This window comes from Blennius ocellaris (genome assembly GCF_963422515.1).
Source record: "Blennius ocellaris genome assembly, chromosome: 18".
Taxonomy (NCBI): domain Eukaryota; kingdom Metazoa; phylum Chordata; class Actinopteri; order Blenniiformes; family Blenniidae; genus Blennius; species Blennius ocellaris.
The window spans coordinates 4,083,976-4,095,727 of record NC_137667.1 but is presented as its reverse complement, the minus strand read 5'-3'; the positions used below and the strand labels follow the sequence as shown (position 1 = coordinate 4,095,727).

At 44.2% G+C, this 11,752-nt stretch overlaps 2 protein-coding genes across 5 annotated transcripts in view; one reads left to right on the top strand and one right to left on the bottom strand.

Annotated features, from left to right (window-relative positions):
• The first annotated feature begins 1,678 nt into the window (after positions 1–1,678).
• On the top strand, positions 1,679–6,417 carry ccnk (cyclin K). The gene is made up of 11 exons (XM_080514191.1): positions 1,679–1,804; positions 2,339–2,571; positions 2,730–2,811; positions 2,898–3,029; positions 3,585–3,690; positions 3,771–3,828; positions 4,186–4,355; positions 4,457–4,665; positions 5,250–5,280; positions 5,438–5,509; positions 5,601–6,417. The coding sequence occupies exons 1-11, from the start codon at positions 1,796–1,798 to the stop codon at positions 6,122–6,124; spliced, it is 1,626 nt and encodes a 541-aa protein (XP_080370317.1). The 5' UTR covers positions 1,679–1,795; the 3' UTR covers positions 6,125–6,417.
• Positions 6,418–8,751: 2,334 nt separating this feature from the next.
• The window catches only part of ccdc85cb (coiled-coil domain containing 85C, b), a 46,416-nt gene continuing 43,415 nt past the window's right edge, over positions 8,752–11,752 (bottom strand). For all 4 annotated transcript variants that reach the window (XM_080514496.1, XM_080514497.1, XM_080514498.1 and 1 more), the window contains 2 exons: positions 11,507–11,605; positions 8,752–10,092 (listed from right to left, as the gene is read on the bottom strand). In XM_080514496.1, coding sequence (XP_080370622.1) covers positions 10,003–10,092; positions 11,507–11,605 — 189 coding nt within the window. In that variant the 3' untranslated portion in view covers positions 8,752–10,002. The remainder of the gene's footprint in view (positions 10,093–11,506; positions 11,606–11,752) is intronic.

Here is an 11,752-nt window from a genome sequence, read left to right as displayed (position 1 = left end):
TATTGTTTTTGTCTCACACGCTTCACCGAGAACATGTTTGGATTAGTTCATTACTTTATGCATTGTCTTGTTAAAACACAATACAATCAATGCTCCTTTCAATAGCTAAGAGTAATTCTATTAATTTGCTCACTATTGATTTGAAATTGAATTACCAACTTACAATAATTATGACAAAAATATAACATTTATCAATATCATAACTCAAACTTCTGCATTGAGACAACTAGTTGACTGTAGATAAGTCAACTTCAATCACTTTGAATTTCAAGTTTTTGTATTTAAGTTGAGAAAACTTGCAAAGCAGCTTGAAATGTTCTGCAGTGTATGTAGTATTGTGCCGCTTGACAACAAGCAGGTATATCAGATCACATGCAGATCAGGAAACAAGCATTTGTTTGACTCCTTTTAAGTGACAAATTAGAAGAAGAACAAAAAAAGCTCTTTGTGATGAGTTTGTGACCCTGCAAACATATTTATGGAAGACAATGCGCTGTCCTCCAGCATTCCACTTTTTTAATATACCTGCAGTTTGCAAAGCGTGCATGTGTATTAAAGGTGATTTGATTTATTTGTGGTGTGCGCACAGTGAAATAGACGTTAGTACTTTCTTAATCTGTGTGTAGGCTGCATGCTCTGTGTCTGGATCTCGACTTCTTCTAATTTACATACCAATGTGAGTCATCAGATTGCAACTGATACCTACAGTCTTTGCTGTTACTTGCACAGTGGTGTGTGGGAGGATGGGAGGGGCCGCAATGAAGTAAGATTTGACCGTTTGGTATACACTACAATATCTAAGGTGAAATGTAAGTCTTTGGGAAGTTTATTGTTCTTACTTAGGGTAAGTAATTTGGCGCTTTCACTAAGGTGACTGTCAGCACTTGAGTGAAAACAAGTTCTTATCCGAAGTTCTGTGTAAAGTAAACCAGTGATGGTTTCACACTGAGTGAGTCAATTATGATCAGTTCTCACACGCTTTTTGTCAATGGCACAAGAAAATACTTGATTTCTTTGATGCAAATTGATATTTGAAGTTATTATCTTTAATTATAAAACACAACTGGGGATTATTTCAAATTATTTGCAGGCAATATAAGTAAATATGGTAAGGACAACTCTCATTGCAAAACAAGTCCCAATTTCTCCGTGAAAAATAGTTCCGCACGTGAACACGTGGGAGTTTGATTTTCTATATTTAGAGCAACGCTTTTCCTATCTAATGTCGAAATTTGGATTCATTCAGGTTTGCAGCAGGTTTGGTAAACTAGATTAACAAATTCTGGACAGAGTGCTCAACTAAAACATTGCAAGTCTGTGTGCAGTTTGTGCCTCATTATGGAAAGTGTTTGATGCACTTACTTGTTTTTCCAGGCAAGTCTTCACGTCAAGTCACATCATGGAAGAAGCATCCGGTCATGGCTGCAGATGCTTACGAGCAATTATTTGTCACCCTCTAGTGGACACTTTTAGGAATAGCATTTTAATGCATTTTAATATATTTCAGAAATAAAAAACGAAATTATGTTGTTATAATTTACTAGTAGCATAACTTGCGATTTTAAATCATTAACCAAACTATTTTTTAATGAAACATAAAACAAAATTATATTACATTATATTCGCTGCGTGATGACGTCGTAGTCCCGCCCCTGCTGGACGTGCAAAATGGCGGTGCCCTTGTCACAATGGGGACCGTTGTTGATCAGTAGTTAGCAAACTTGTTGTTAAAATAAACAAAACGGCGGATTACTGTCACTATTGGTTGATATAGGCGATTTATTTGGACGCATACATGTTAAAGGTAAGATTCGTGTCTTATCGCCGAAAGCCGCGAAGGGAAACGGCTGCATTTGAACTAGTTAAGGGCTTATTTGGTACTTGGAGCGTGTTGAGTTTGCTAGCCGGGGTTAAGTAGATCCAGGCGGATACGCACTCCCGGAGAAGTGGAGGGTCCTGGGTCGTGACTTCTGTGTTATAACGAGTGTCTATATGTCACTCCCTTCTCTTAAACTCGTTTTTGTGTGGCTTCGTACGTGGTGCGGACTGGAAGTTATCGAGCATCGCAGGGTGATAGCATGCAGCTAGCATTAGTTTGGATGAATGAGATGGCCTGTTAAAGCACATTAGACTTAACTTCCTCAGTTATTCTGTAGGGTTTTTTAAATTTTTACAATCATCTGGCCTGTGTTGCATGAAACAACCTACTTTGCAGGTCATTACCATTAAAAATGTGGCCGTTATTATGATAATGTGGTTGTTTATTGACGGGCACACAGAATTCCTGACACACACTCTGGATGACTGAATGTTTTCTCTTCCCTCCCTGTCCTCATAGTCCAGTGGAGCGGGTCCATCCACCCCGTCTCCCCAATCAATGAAGGAACCTAAGGACAACTTTTTAATGGGTGGCCAAGCAATCCTGGATCACATCAAGCCATGCTGGTACTGGGACAAGAAGGATCTAGCCCACACGCCGTCTCAGTCCGAGGGCCTGGACCCTGGTACTGAAGCCCGCTATCGCAGAGAGGGAGCCCGTTTCATATTTGACGTGGGGACCCGACTTGGACTGTATCCTTTGCTGGTGTTGAAATATGAGAAAAGAGAAGCTGAACAAGTTCAACCTCCTGAGTTATTGTAACTCGTCACAGGATGCAATACCAATGTAAAGCCACTGATGTCTTAAAATCATAACATCTTTTACTCTCAGTCCCTTAACTCACCTTCAGACATTATGACACGCTGGCCACCGGCATCATTTACTTCCACCGCTTCTACATGTTCCACTCCTTCAAGCAGTTTCCCAGATATGTAAGTTCAGTTGGTAATTATCTCAAATCCCTCGCCGTGTGCTTAAGGTGTGTGATTGACCGTGTGTTTATTTATTTGGTCTTCAGGTGACGGGTGCCTGCTGTCTTTTCCTGGCCGGGAAAGTTGAGGAAACGCCCAAGAAGTGCAAAGACATCATTAAAACGGCCCGCAGCCTCCTGAACGACGTGCAGTTTGCTCAGTTTGGAGATGATCCGAAGGTGCGAGTTCTTTCTACCTTCCTTTTTTTTTTTTACATCGTAAAGATCAGCGTCAGAATGAATAACTGAGCAAAGATTATTTAACCAAGATAAAGTAATGTAAATAAGTCTATATTTAGCTCCTTGAAATATTTGTCTACACGTGACCAAATTATTCTTCTTGTTTTAAAATTAAGTATTGCTTTGCAGATATTTAGCATTAATTTCCATCTTCAGATTTAAATTGTGATTGAATAACGATCATTAATTTACTTTAAATGGGGGAAAAAACTATACTTTTATCTCATTTAGAGGTTGTCAAACCCATTTGAGTTCACATGCAACCAAATATCATCTTGACCAGGCCAGACTGGTAAAATAGTGCCATGATAACCGGGAACTTTTAAGTTTTTCCTTTTTTGTGGCGTTAAGTATAAGGTTTGATTGAAAATGACTACAATCTCAGGTTTTTCCGCATCGTTTACCCACGGATCTCCCTGTAGAATCCTAGCATCACATATTTGGCAATGTTGCTTTATCGTGTCGGCCTTTGAGTAATCTTGCTTGTTTCAACAGGAGGAGGTGATGGTGTTGGAGAGAATCCTGCTGCAGACCATCAAGTTCGACCTTCAGGTGGAGCATCCCTACATGTTCCTGCTGCGCTACGTCAAGCAGCTCAAAGGTGAGATGGGAAACAGGTCCACGAAACCTCCGGTGGATTCCGGTGCCGAGAGCAAGTAACCAACACGCTCTGCGTTCCAGGAGAGAAGAATAAAGTGTGCAAAGTGCTGCAGATGGCCTGGACCTTCGTCAATGACAGGTAGGACATGAAAACACACCGACTCCTGATGAAGTTATTTTAGGAAGCCTGCTGGTTGGGTGTTCACCACGAGCGTAGATGTTATGCAACAGGCCTTGCAGACGAGCAAAGTGATTCATATGAGGGCGGCGGCACTCCGGTTTAACATGCAGACCACATAACAGCAATGTCCTCAATTCATATCCGGCCACAGGCCTCTGTCGCACGCCACATCATCTCTCCTTTGTCCCTTGTTTTCTATTGCATGACCTTTTTAGGGTCCTACGTTTTTTTTAACGTGAAAAGCACGTCTCTTGTGTATTGGGCAATCACTAAAACCGCAGTGTGTGTGTGTGTGTGTGTGTGTGTCTCCGGCAGCCTGTGCACCATGCTGTCCCTGCAGTGGGAGCCTGAGATCATCGCGGTGGCGGTCATGTACCTGGCAGGACGCCTGTGCAAGTTTGACATCCAGGAGTGGACCGCCAAGCAGTCGTCACGCCGCTGGTGGGAGCAGTTTGTGCAGGACGTCCCGGTGGAGCTGCTCGAAGGTGCTCATCGCAAACGCGCTCGTCAAGCGTCTCGCCAGATATGTTTTGTTTTTTTGTTTCTTTTTCTTTTTCGTAACCACACGCCCGTCCCGCCCTCCCAGATATTTGCCACCAGATCCTGGACTTGTACTCGCAGGGAAACAAGCCCATCCCCCAGCAGATCCAGGAGAAGGAGCGCCCGCCGGCCCTGCCGATCCCGGCGCCGCCGGCCCCGCAGGGGGCGCCCCCGGCCGCCAACCCTCCCCCACCACCCCCGAAGAAGACGTCCCCTCAGGGTGGCAGCCCCGCACGCCAGCTCAAGCGCTCACACGTGAGGACGAGCTCCGCCCACTGGGCTGATGATGTCATAGAATCGAATTATTCACCCAGCCTGAGGGATGCCACTTTAATGTGTTAATTTTAGTAAATCTCGTAAGAAATTATATAAAGACATTTAGTATTGCATTAATTTTGACCCTCCAATCCAGCTATTTGCAATTTAGTTTATTATTTATTTCACCGATGACCTCTTAGTATATAACTTGTCTAATTACCACCAAGTGTCAAAACAAGAAAAAAATTTTAACTAAATAACCTGCCAACAATAAGCATAAATGGCTCCTAAAAAATAAAACATTCCTCTGTGCATGAGAGGAAGTTCGTTTAAGTTCGTAACATACAGATCGTAGCGATGAAGCGGATGGTTGAGTTCTGTTTCTAAAGCTGTGCAGACATTGAATTTATATAAAAGTGAAATTAATCCCAGTTTTCATCTCACCTTGAATCTAGACATGTAACTGTAAGTACAGACGGTTATAATGCGAATAATATTTTAATAATGTGATTTTTTTTTGTGTGTTGCTGCTTCAAAATGAAGTTTAAGATTTCTTGTTTTTTGTTTGTTTTTTGTTCCAGCCATCCCCAAAGGATGAACCAAAGGCTCCAGGTAAGACACGTCCATCTATTTCTGTGATTACATGCATCTTTGTTTATCCACCAACAGATTCATGAAATAACCTCAGTGGAAATGTCCGAGGTTGATTTCGTGACGGATCGACGAAGATTGTAAAACTCTTTTACTGAGCAATCCGCATGTTTTCCAGAACAAGTTGTTTCAAAGATTCCCCGGCTGGAGAGCCCCATGCCCCCGCTGCCGACGTCCCAGCCTCCTCCAGGTAAGACCCACCACACCCTCCCCTCCCCCGCCTTTAAAAAAAAATCTTTATATTACTTTATTGTCCTTTTCTACGGCCTCTCTCTCTCCAGCTCCCCCGGCGGAAGCAGAACCCGGAAACGAGGTCGCCCCGCCGCCGCCCCACGCTCCCCCACCCCACCAGCCGCCCCCGCTCCCCCACCGCCCCCCTCCCCCGCCGCCCTCCAACTACATCATGTCCACCACCAGCTCCTACATGTCGGGCGAGGGCTACCAGAGCCTGCAGTCCCTGATGAAGACGGAGGGTCCGTCCTACGCGCCCATGCCTCCCAGCTACGCCCCGCCCATCCCGCCGTACCACGTCTACCCGCCCCCCGCGGCGCCGCCCCCGGGCCCGCCGCCCCCTCCCACCAGCTACCCGCCGCCCAGCCTGGCGCCGTCCTACCCGCCGCCCGGCTACAACAGCTACCCCCCGCCTCCGCCGCCCCGCATGCCGCCGGGCCACGTGCCTCCCCCGGGGATCGGGCTGCCCCCCGCCGGTTACCCTCCCCCGCCCCCGGGGCCCCCGGGACAGTCGCAGGTGCCCCTCCCGCCGCCGCCCGGCATGCCCATGAACCGCGGCGGGTGGATGAGATGAGGGCGTGATCGCCAACCACGGACTGAGGGGGGGGCGGGTGGGGGCGCTCGTGTTTTACAGAGTAGAGGAGTGAGGAGCCGCGGCGCCACCAGAACAATCCGACAAGCCGCTGCTGGATCCTCGCAAAAGAGACTTTGAAGAAGTGAGGCCTGGACAGTTCGGTTGTCAGACCCCAGAGAAGTTTTCCACTTTTAAGATCTCGCAACAAACACTTGTCCAATCTTTATTTTTGTTGAGGATATATTATAAGTCCTGGGTTTTTGTTTTTAATTCCTCAGTTACTGTCTGACATGTCACCGTGAGACAATAAAACGTTTCATTTTCACTTCGACTGCATCAAACTGATTGTTCTCTTTTATATTCCGCCGCCCTCGTCACACGTTTTGCTTTTCCCTTTATTTCTCGAAGTCCCACAGCCTGTTTGTCCTCCTCTTTACATTCCCACAGTTTGGTGGTGAACAACAGAAATGCTGAGAGGGCAGAATGTGCAGTTAAAAGGACCGTCGCTTTAAATATGTGTGCTGTACATTGTGTGTGTGTGTGACTGAATTACTATATTACACAATGTTTCTGCTCCCATTAGATCCTGGGTTTTATTTGTTCCACACTTATTTTTAGTCCCGTCCCTTGTTTTCTGTGTACATCTGCATCACACAGAATGTGTACAGGAAAGCAAACCTGGACAATCCAATGCATATTTTCACCACGTTGGACACACTTCTAAACTCCCAACGCATCTGATTTAAATCATTTCTGACAATAACCCATTTGTTCTGGCCCTGAGGAATTTATACACATCAGATGTTTGTGAGAACCGACTTCATGCGCTTCAGTCAAGCTTCTGTTTTCTGTGGCAGATTAAGTTTAGTCAATATTGATAAAGTAAGATATTTAGGTCTGGTTTGTTTCGCAATATATTTTAGCTATGTCTTCTTAACATGAGTCACATATTTGTGTGACTTATGATTAAACTAGTTAAAAAAAAATGTACCACAAAGAGGGTGGAGCACATTAAACCTGCGTTTCAGTCTGCACCTGTGTGACAAAGGATTTCATTCAAAATTTTGACTTCTCGTCTATAAAGCTTTGAATGGTCTCGGGCCTACTAATTGTGCTTTTATAAATAAACCTCCCTTGCCCTTTATTATTGTTTTAACTGTTTCCTCATAAAAAAAATAGGCATTTCGGTGTTTTCCATAACTTTAAAATTAGTTCAACGCTTCCAGTAATTTCTGCTCTCCAAGTGCAACTCAAAGAGAAAAAACTTTGATAGACTCTAAATATACTACAAAGTTAAAATGATTAAAGCCTTTTCATTATAATTTAACTACGAGTCATAGAAATCAATACTTCAGTAGAATAATTTAGATGTTCTTGAGGTTTTTCCCCATTTTTTTTTAAATACAAGAGGCACCATATATTTAGTACAGTAGTTGTAATTCCAGGAGTCAACCAGCAGAGGCCGCTCTGACTCACGCAGTGAAGAAAACGGCGTTGAGTGAATAAAAACAAACCATTGACACCATCATTAAGCAACTTGTTTATTTCCTCCCAGATTTCTCTAAAAGTGGCCTATCGGGTTTTCTTTTCACTCATCTTATCGGTGAAATTCATAAGAGGTTACAGTCATGCTAGTTGCTACAGGAATAGACATGTACGCTGTAGAATCTAGGACTCGGTGGATTTATAGATATAGGCAGAGAAGAAGAAGAAGAAAAAAAAAGAAGAAAAACACTACAGATGCTTGTTTTTAAAAAGAGAGTGATAAAATACAGTCGGGTTCCAAATCAAAACACAATGAAGGAAAAATGTGGCACATCTCAAATCAAATGCCATTTTTATATTTATAGTTGTAAATATATATGTATATATAAAGTATTCAAAATTGTTTCATGGCTTCAAATCAGTTTCTAGAAAAAAGGTCACTTTTAAAAATCTGACTTTGATTAGGGTTTGTTTTTTTTTTTTCTTTCTTTTTTTTTGTTTGGACCCGTTATCGATGTTCTAATTTGGAACAAATGATACCAGAGACGGGAAAGTCACTCAACAAATCAAATCCTTGCTTCAGAGAGCGATCCCATCTCCATCTAACACCTGGTAATAAATACTCTGACAAACAATGCTTGTTCATTCTGACATCAAGAAATACTTTTTTTTTCTTCTTTTTTTTTTTTTTAAGTGTTTTATGGTGTGGACACATCAAAGGGAAGACTTCTCATATTCTAAGAAATAGAAAAATAAAAACATGCACTGCGTGAACACACCTGCTGAATCCATAGCAACAGCAAATATTAAAAAACAGAGGACTTTTGTTTTACTTTGTTCATTTATTGCAATTGTTTATTTAAATTTTTTTTAAAGAAGAAAGAAAAAGATCCGAACTGAACGATAGAGGCATTCTTCTTACCCTTTCTGTATGGATTCAGAAAATGTCTTCAGCAGTCCTCAACTGCTTCGTAACTCGGGTTCAACAGCCAAATTAGAAAAAAGAAAGAAAAGAATAGAAGGACTGATAAGCAGACGCTACAACCATTCAACCCCCTTCCACGCGCAAACACACAACTCACAGATGGGCGAAGGTAAAGCTGTAGCCCTCCCGACCTGAGAAAATGATTGTCAAGCATGCACACAGCATACGAATTTATTAGTTTCAAAAAGTAAGAAAAAAACAAACAAAACAAAAAACAAACCCATGAGGATATTCAGAATGGCTGTGATACTTTTATCAGAAGTTACAGAGAGAAGGAATAACAACACTCTATCTGGAAAAGAGTTAAAAAAAAAAAAAAAAGAAATAAACTAACAGCAAACCCTGTTTTAAGGTCCGGTTGTTTTTGTGTGCTTTTGAAACTGAACCGTTGATCACATGGCCACGCTAGAATACAAACTCAAAGTAAAATCGACAGTAACAATGAAGTAGTGCTATGGTTTTATACATAATATACATTGAGTTAACAGTGATCTCTAGACTTTATTATCCATAGACTTGTCTTACGAGCAAAAGGCGCTAGGTCACAGTGGGTTTCACTTGGTTAACTTTTCGGCCCCGTTTACATTTTTTAAGTGAAAACGCAAAAAAACCCAAACTTCTGCCGCAAGTTCACTCGTCGATACGACGACGGTGGTAAATAGTTCTTCTGATCATGTCCGTGAAACTCGCCATCGTTCATGATTAGAAAATTTTTTGTTCTCCGTGCGCATGTGTGTGTGTGTCGTTTCCGTACAAACACCCACCAACAGCTCCCCCTAGTGGCCCAACACGAAAACGACATCACTTTCTGGAAAAGTCTGCGTTTTCACTTGAAACGTTGCGTAAACGGGGCTTCAGAATGCTAATGCTAGCTATACTCATTGACCACTGGAGGAAGACGAGGAGGAGGAGGAGGAAGACGGGGTACAGGAGCTAGGGTCTCTATAGAAAGGTACTATCAAAAAAAAAAAAAAACGTAATCTGAAGATATCACGTCGTCGTTGCCTTCATGTTCCAGCAGATTTCCTGCCCTCGCGGCCTCATCGGGCCTGTGCTTTTTAAAAACCGTGTCATAACGTGAGCGAAGTAAGCAGCGACACAGACTGTAGGCGGGGGGGGGGGGGGGGGGTGTTTGTCGCGTACGAGTGTCCAAAATGCCTCCAAACCATGAGAAATGAGTGGCGAGTGAGTGAAACTAGCTGCCAGTTGTCGACGTGAGCTCGGAGAGAGAACGATACCGTGAATATACAGCTAACGTGTCCGTGTCTGTTGACGGGATACCCTCCGGGGTGCTGCACGGCGGTACGGAGCACGGCGCGGCGGGTCGTGATGGCGGCGTTTTCAGGTGAGCGTAGGGTACTGTGGATCCTGATCTCTCTCTCTCTTTTTTTTTTTTTTTTTTGCAGAGCTACAGCGGCCCTTTGAACTGGTTCCCAGAGAGGTGCTGCCTGATGGACAGCTTTGATCCGGCGGCGTCGCCCAGCTTCCTCCACACCACCTGCAAACAAGAGGCAGAGAGAGAGAGAGAGAGAGAGAGAGAGAGAGAGAGAGAGAGAGAGAGAGAGAGAGAGAGAGAGAGAGAGAGAAAGAGAGAGAGATGAGATGAAGGGAAGATGATGAGCAGCGAGAGACGCAGGGGATCGGCGGGAGAAAACTCTTTCTTCTCAGTTTGACTTTGAGCTGCAAAGACTACACACACACACACACATTACAGTAGAACCGCCGTTGACTGTCCATCTCTGAGTGTGTGAGAGGGGCCCTCTTGGGTGGGGGGGGGGGGGTGGGGGGGGCGCTCAGTGATATTACAGAGGTACTATTGTAGTGCTCCCCAGATTCCTGGCCTGTCACATACCTCTGCAGGGCCCAGATAGCCCGGCCTCGCTCTAATCAGCGGGCCTTTTTATCCCGGACCAGGCCTTTTCAGCACCAAACAAAAAAGGATGGAGGGACACGAGGAGAGGGGGGGGGGGGGGGTGAGTGGGAAAGAGGAATAATGGAGTTGTGGGAGGAAGGGGGAGGGGGGAGTGCTCTTTTCCCTGCCGCTCCAGTTTAATTGCTTTGACAGCTCAACTACGAGCCTCCGACTCACGGCTTCCAGTTAAGAGTTGGCTTTGGGAGCCGGGACAAGGGGGAGGGAGGGGGAGTGGGGAGGGGGAGGGGGAGGGGGAGGGGGAGGGGGAGGGGAGATAAAGGGATGGATAGAGTGAAATGAAGGAATGCGAGAGGGAGCGCCGTGCCCGGGACTCTGCTGCAAGTGTCATTCCAAACCAAATGAGTCTAAATGAGTTCCTCATTAGCAAAAGCGGCTCAAATGCTGACCTGATTTGCACCGGGAGGATGGAACCGGAGGAAGAAGAAAAAAAAAAAAAAAAAACCCACTCCATCACCAGACGGCCTCAACAAATGAGGGGATATTGGAGCCGGAGCGGCTCATTTGTCACACTGGTGGCATGAATGCAGAGCCAGAATGTGTTTCATAAAGGATGTATCCTCATCTCAACTTTATTTCGATTCAAGTTTCTCGTTTACACGACGACGTTTCAAGTCAAAACGCGTCGTTTCAGAAAAGTTTTGTGTTTACACTTTACGTTATGAAAACAATGTCTCCACGGAAATGGGAGAAATACCATGTAGCTAGCATGCCAAGGCCACAAGTTGGAGCTGTTGGTTGCTTTTGTAATGAAACCACATGCAGCCACTCTTGTTATTGTCCATCGACTTACATAAGTGAAGAACTATCGACTCGTCGGAGAGTTTTCAAAAAGTTCCACCTTGGGAAGTTTTTTGTTTTGTTTTTAAAGTTCTGTTTTCAGTGGCTCGGAGCTCCGACACCCAAAACGCAACAACAGTTTTGCGTCGTCACTCCAAAACATCGTGGCGTAAACTTCAGTTAGTTAGACGTTAACACTTACGTTGCACATCTCTCGCACGATGGCCTTCTCCTTCTCACTCAGGTCGTCCTCGTAGTCTTCGGGAACCTGCTTGTCCAGGTTCTCGTGAACCTCCAGCACCTGATGGCACAGTTGAGAACGTGATATATTTCTGCAGGAATCAACTTTGGAGCCTCAACAGCAACACTACTTTGACATTCATAGCAAACAACCTCAAACATCTCAACCATTTATGACATTTTAATTGAGTTAAATATATCCTCTTCT

Bases quoted from the DNA above. Each gene is read 5' to 3' on its own strand.
- ccnk (XM_080514191.1), top strand. The intron at 2,812-2,897 runs GTAAGTTCAGTT...TTTGGTCTTCAG, and splicing joins TCAAGCAGTTTCCCAGATAT to GTGACGGGTGCCTGCTGTCT. The intron at 5,510-5,600 runs GTAAGACCCACC...CTCTCTCTCCAG, and splicing joins GACGTCCCAGCCTCCTCCAG to CTCCCCCGGCGGAAGCAGAA.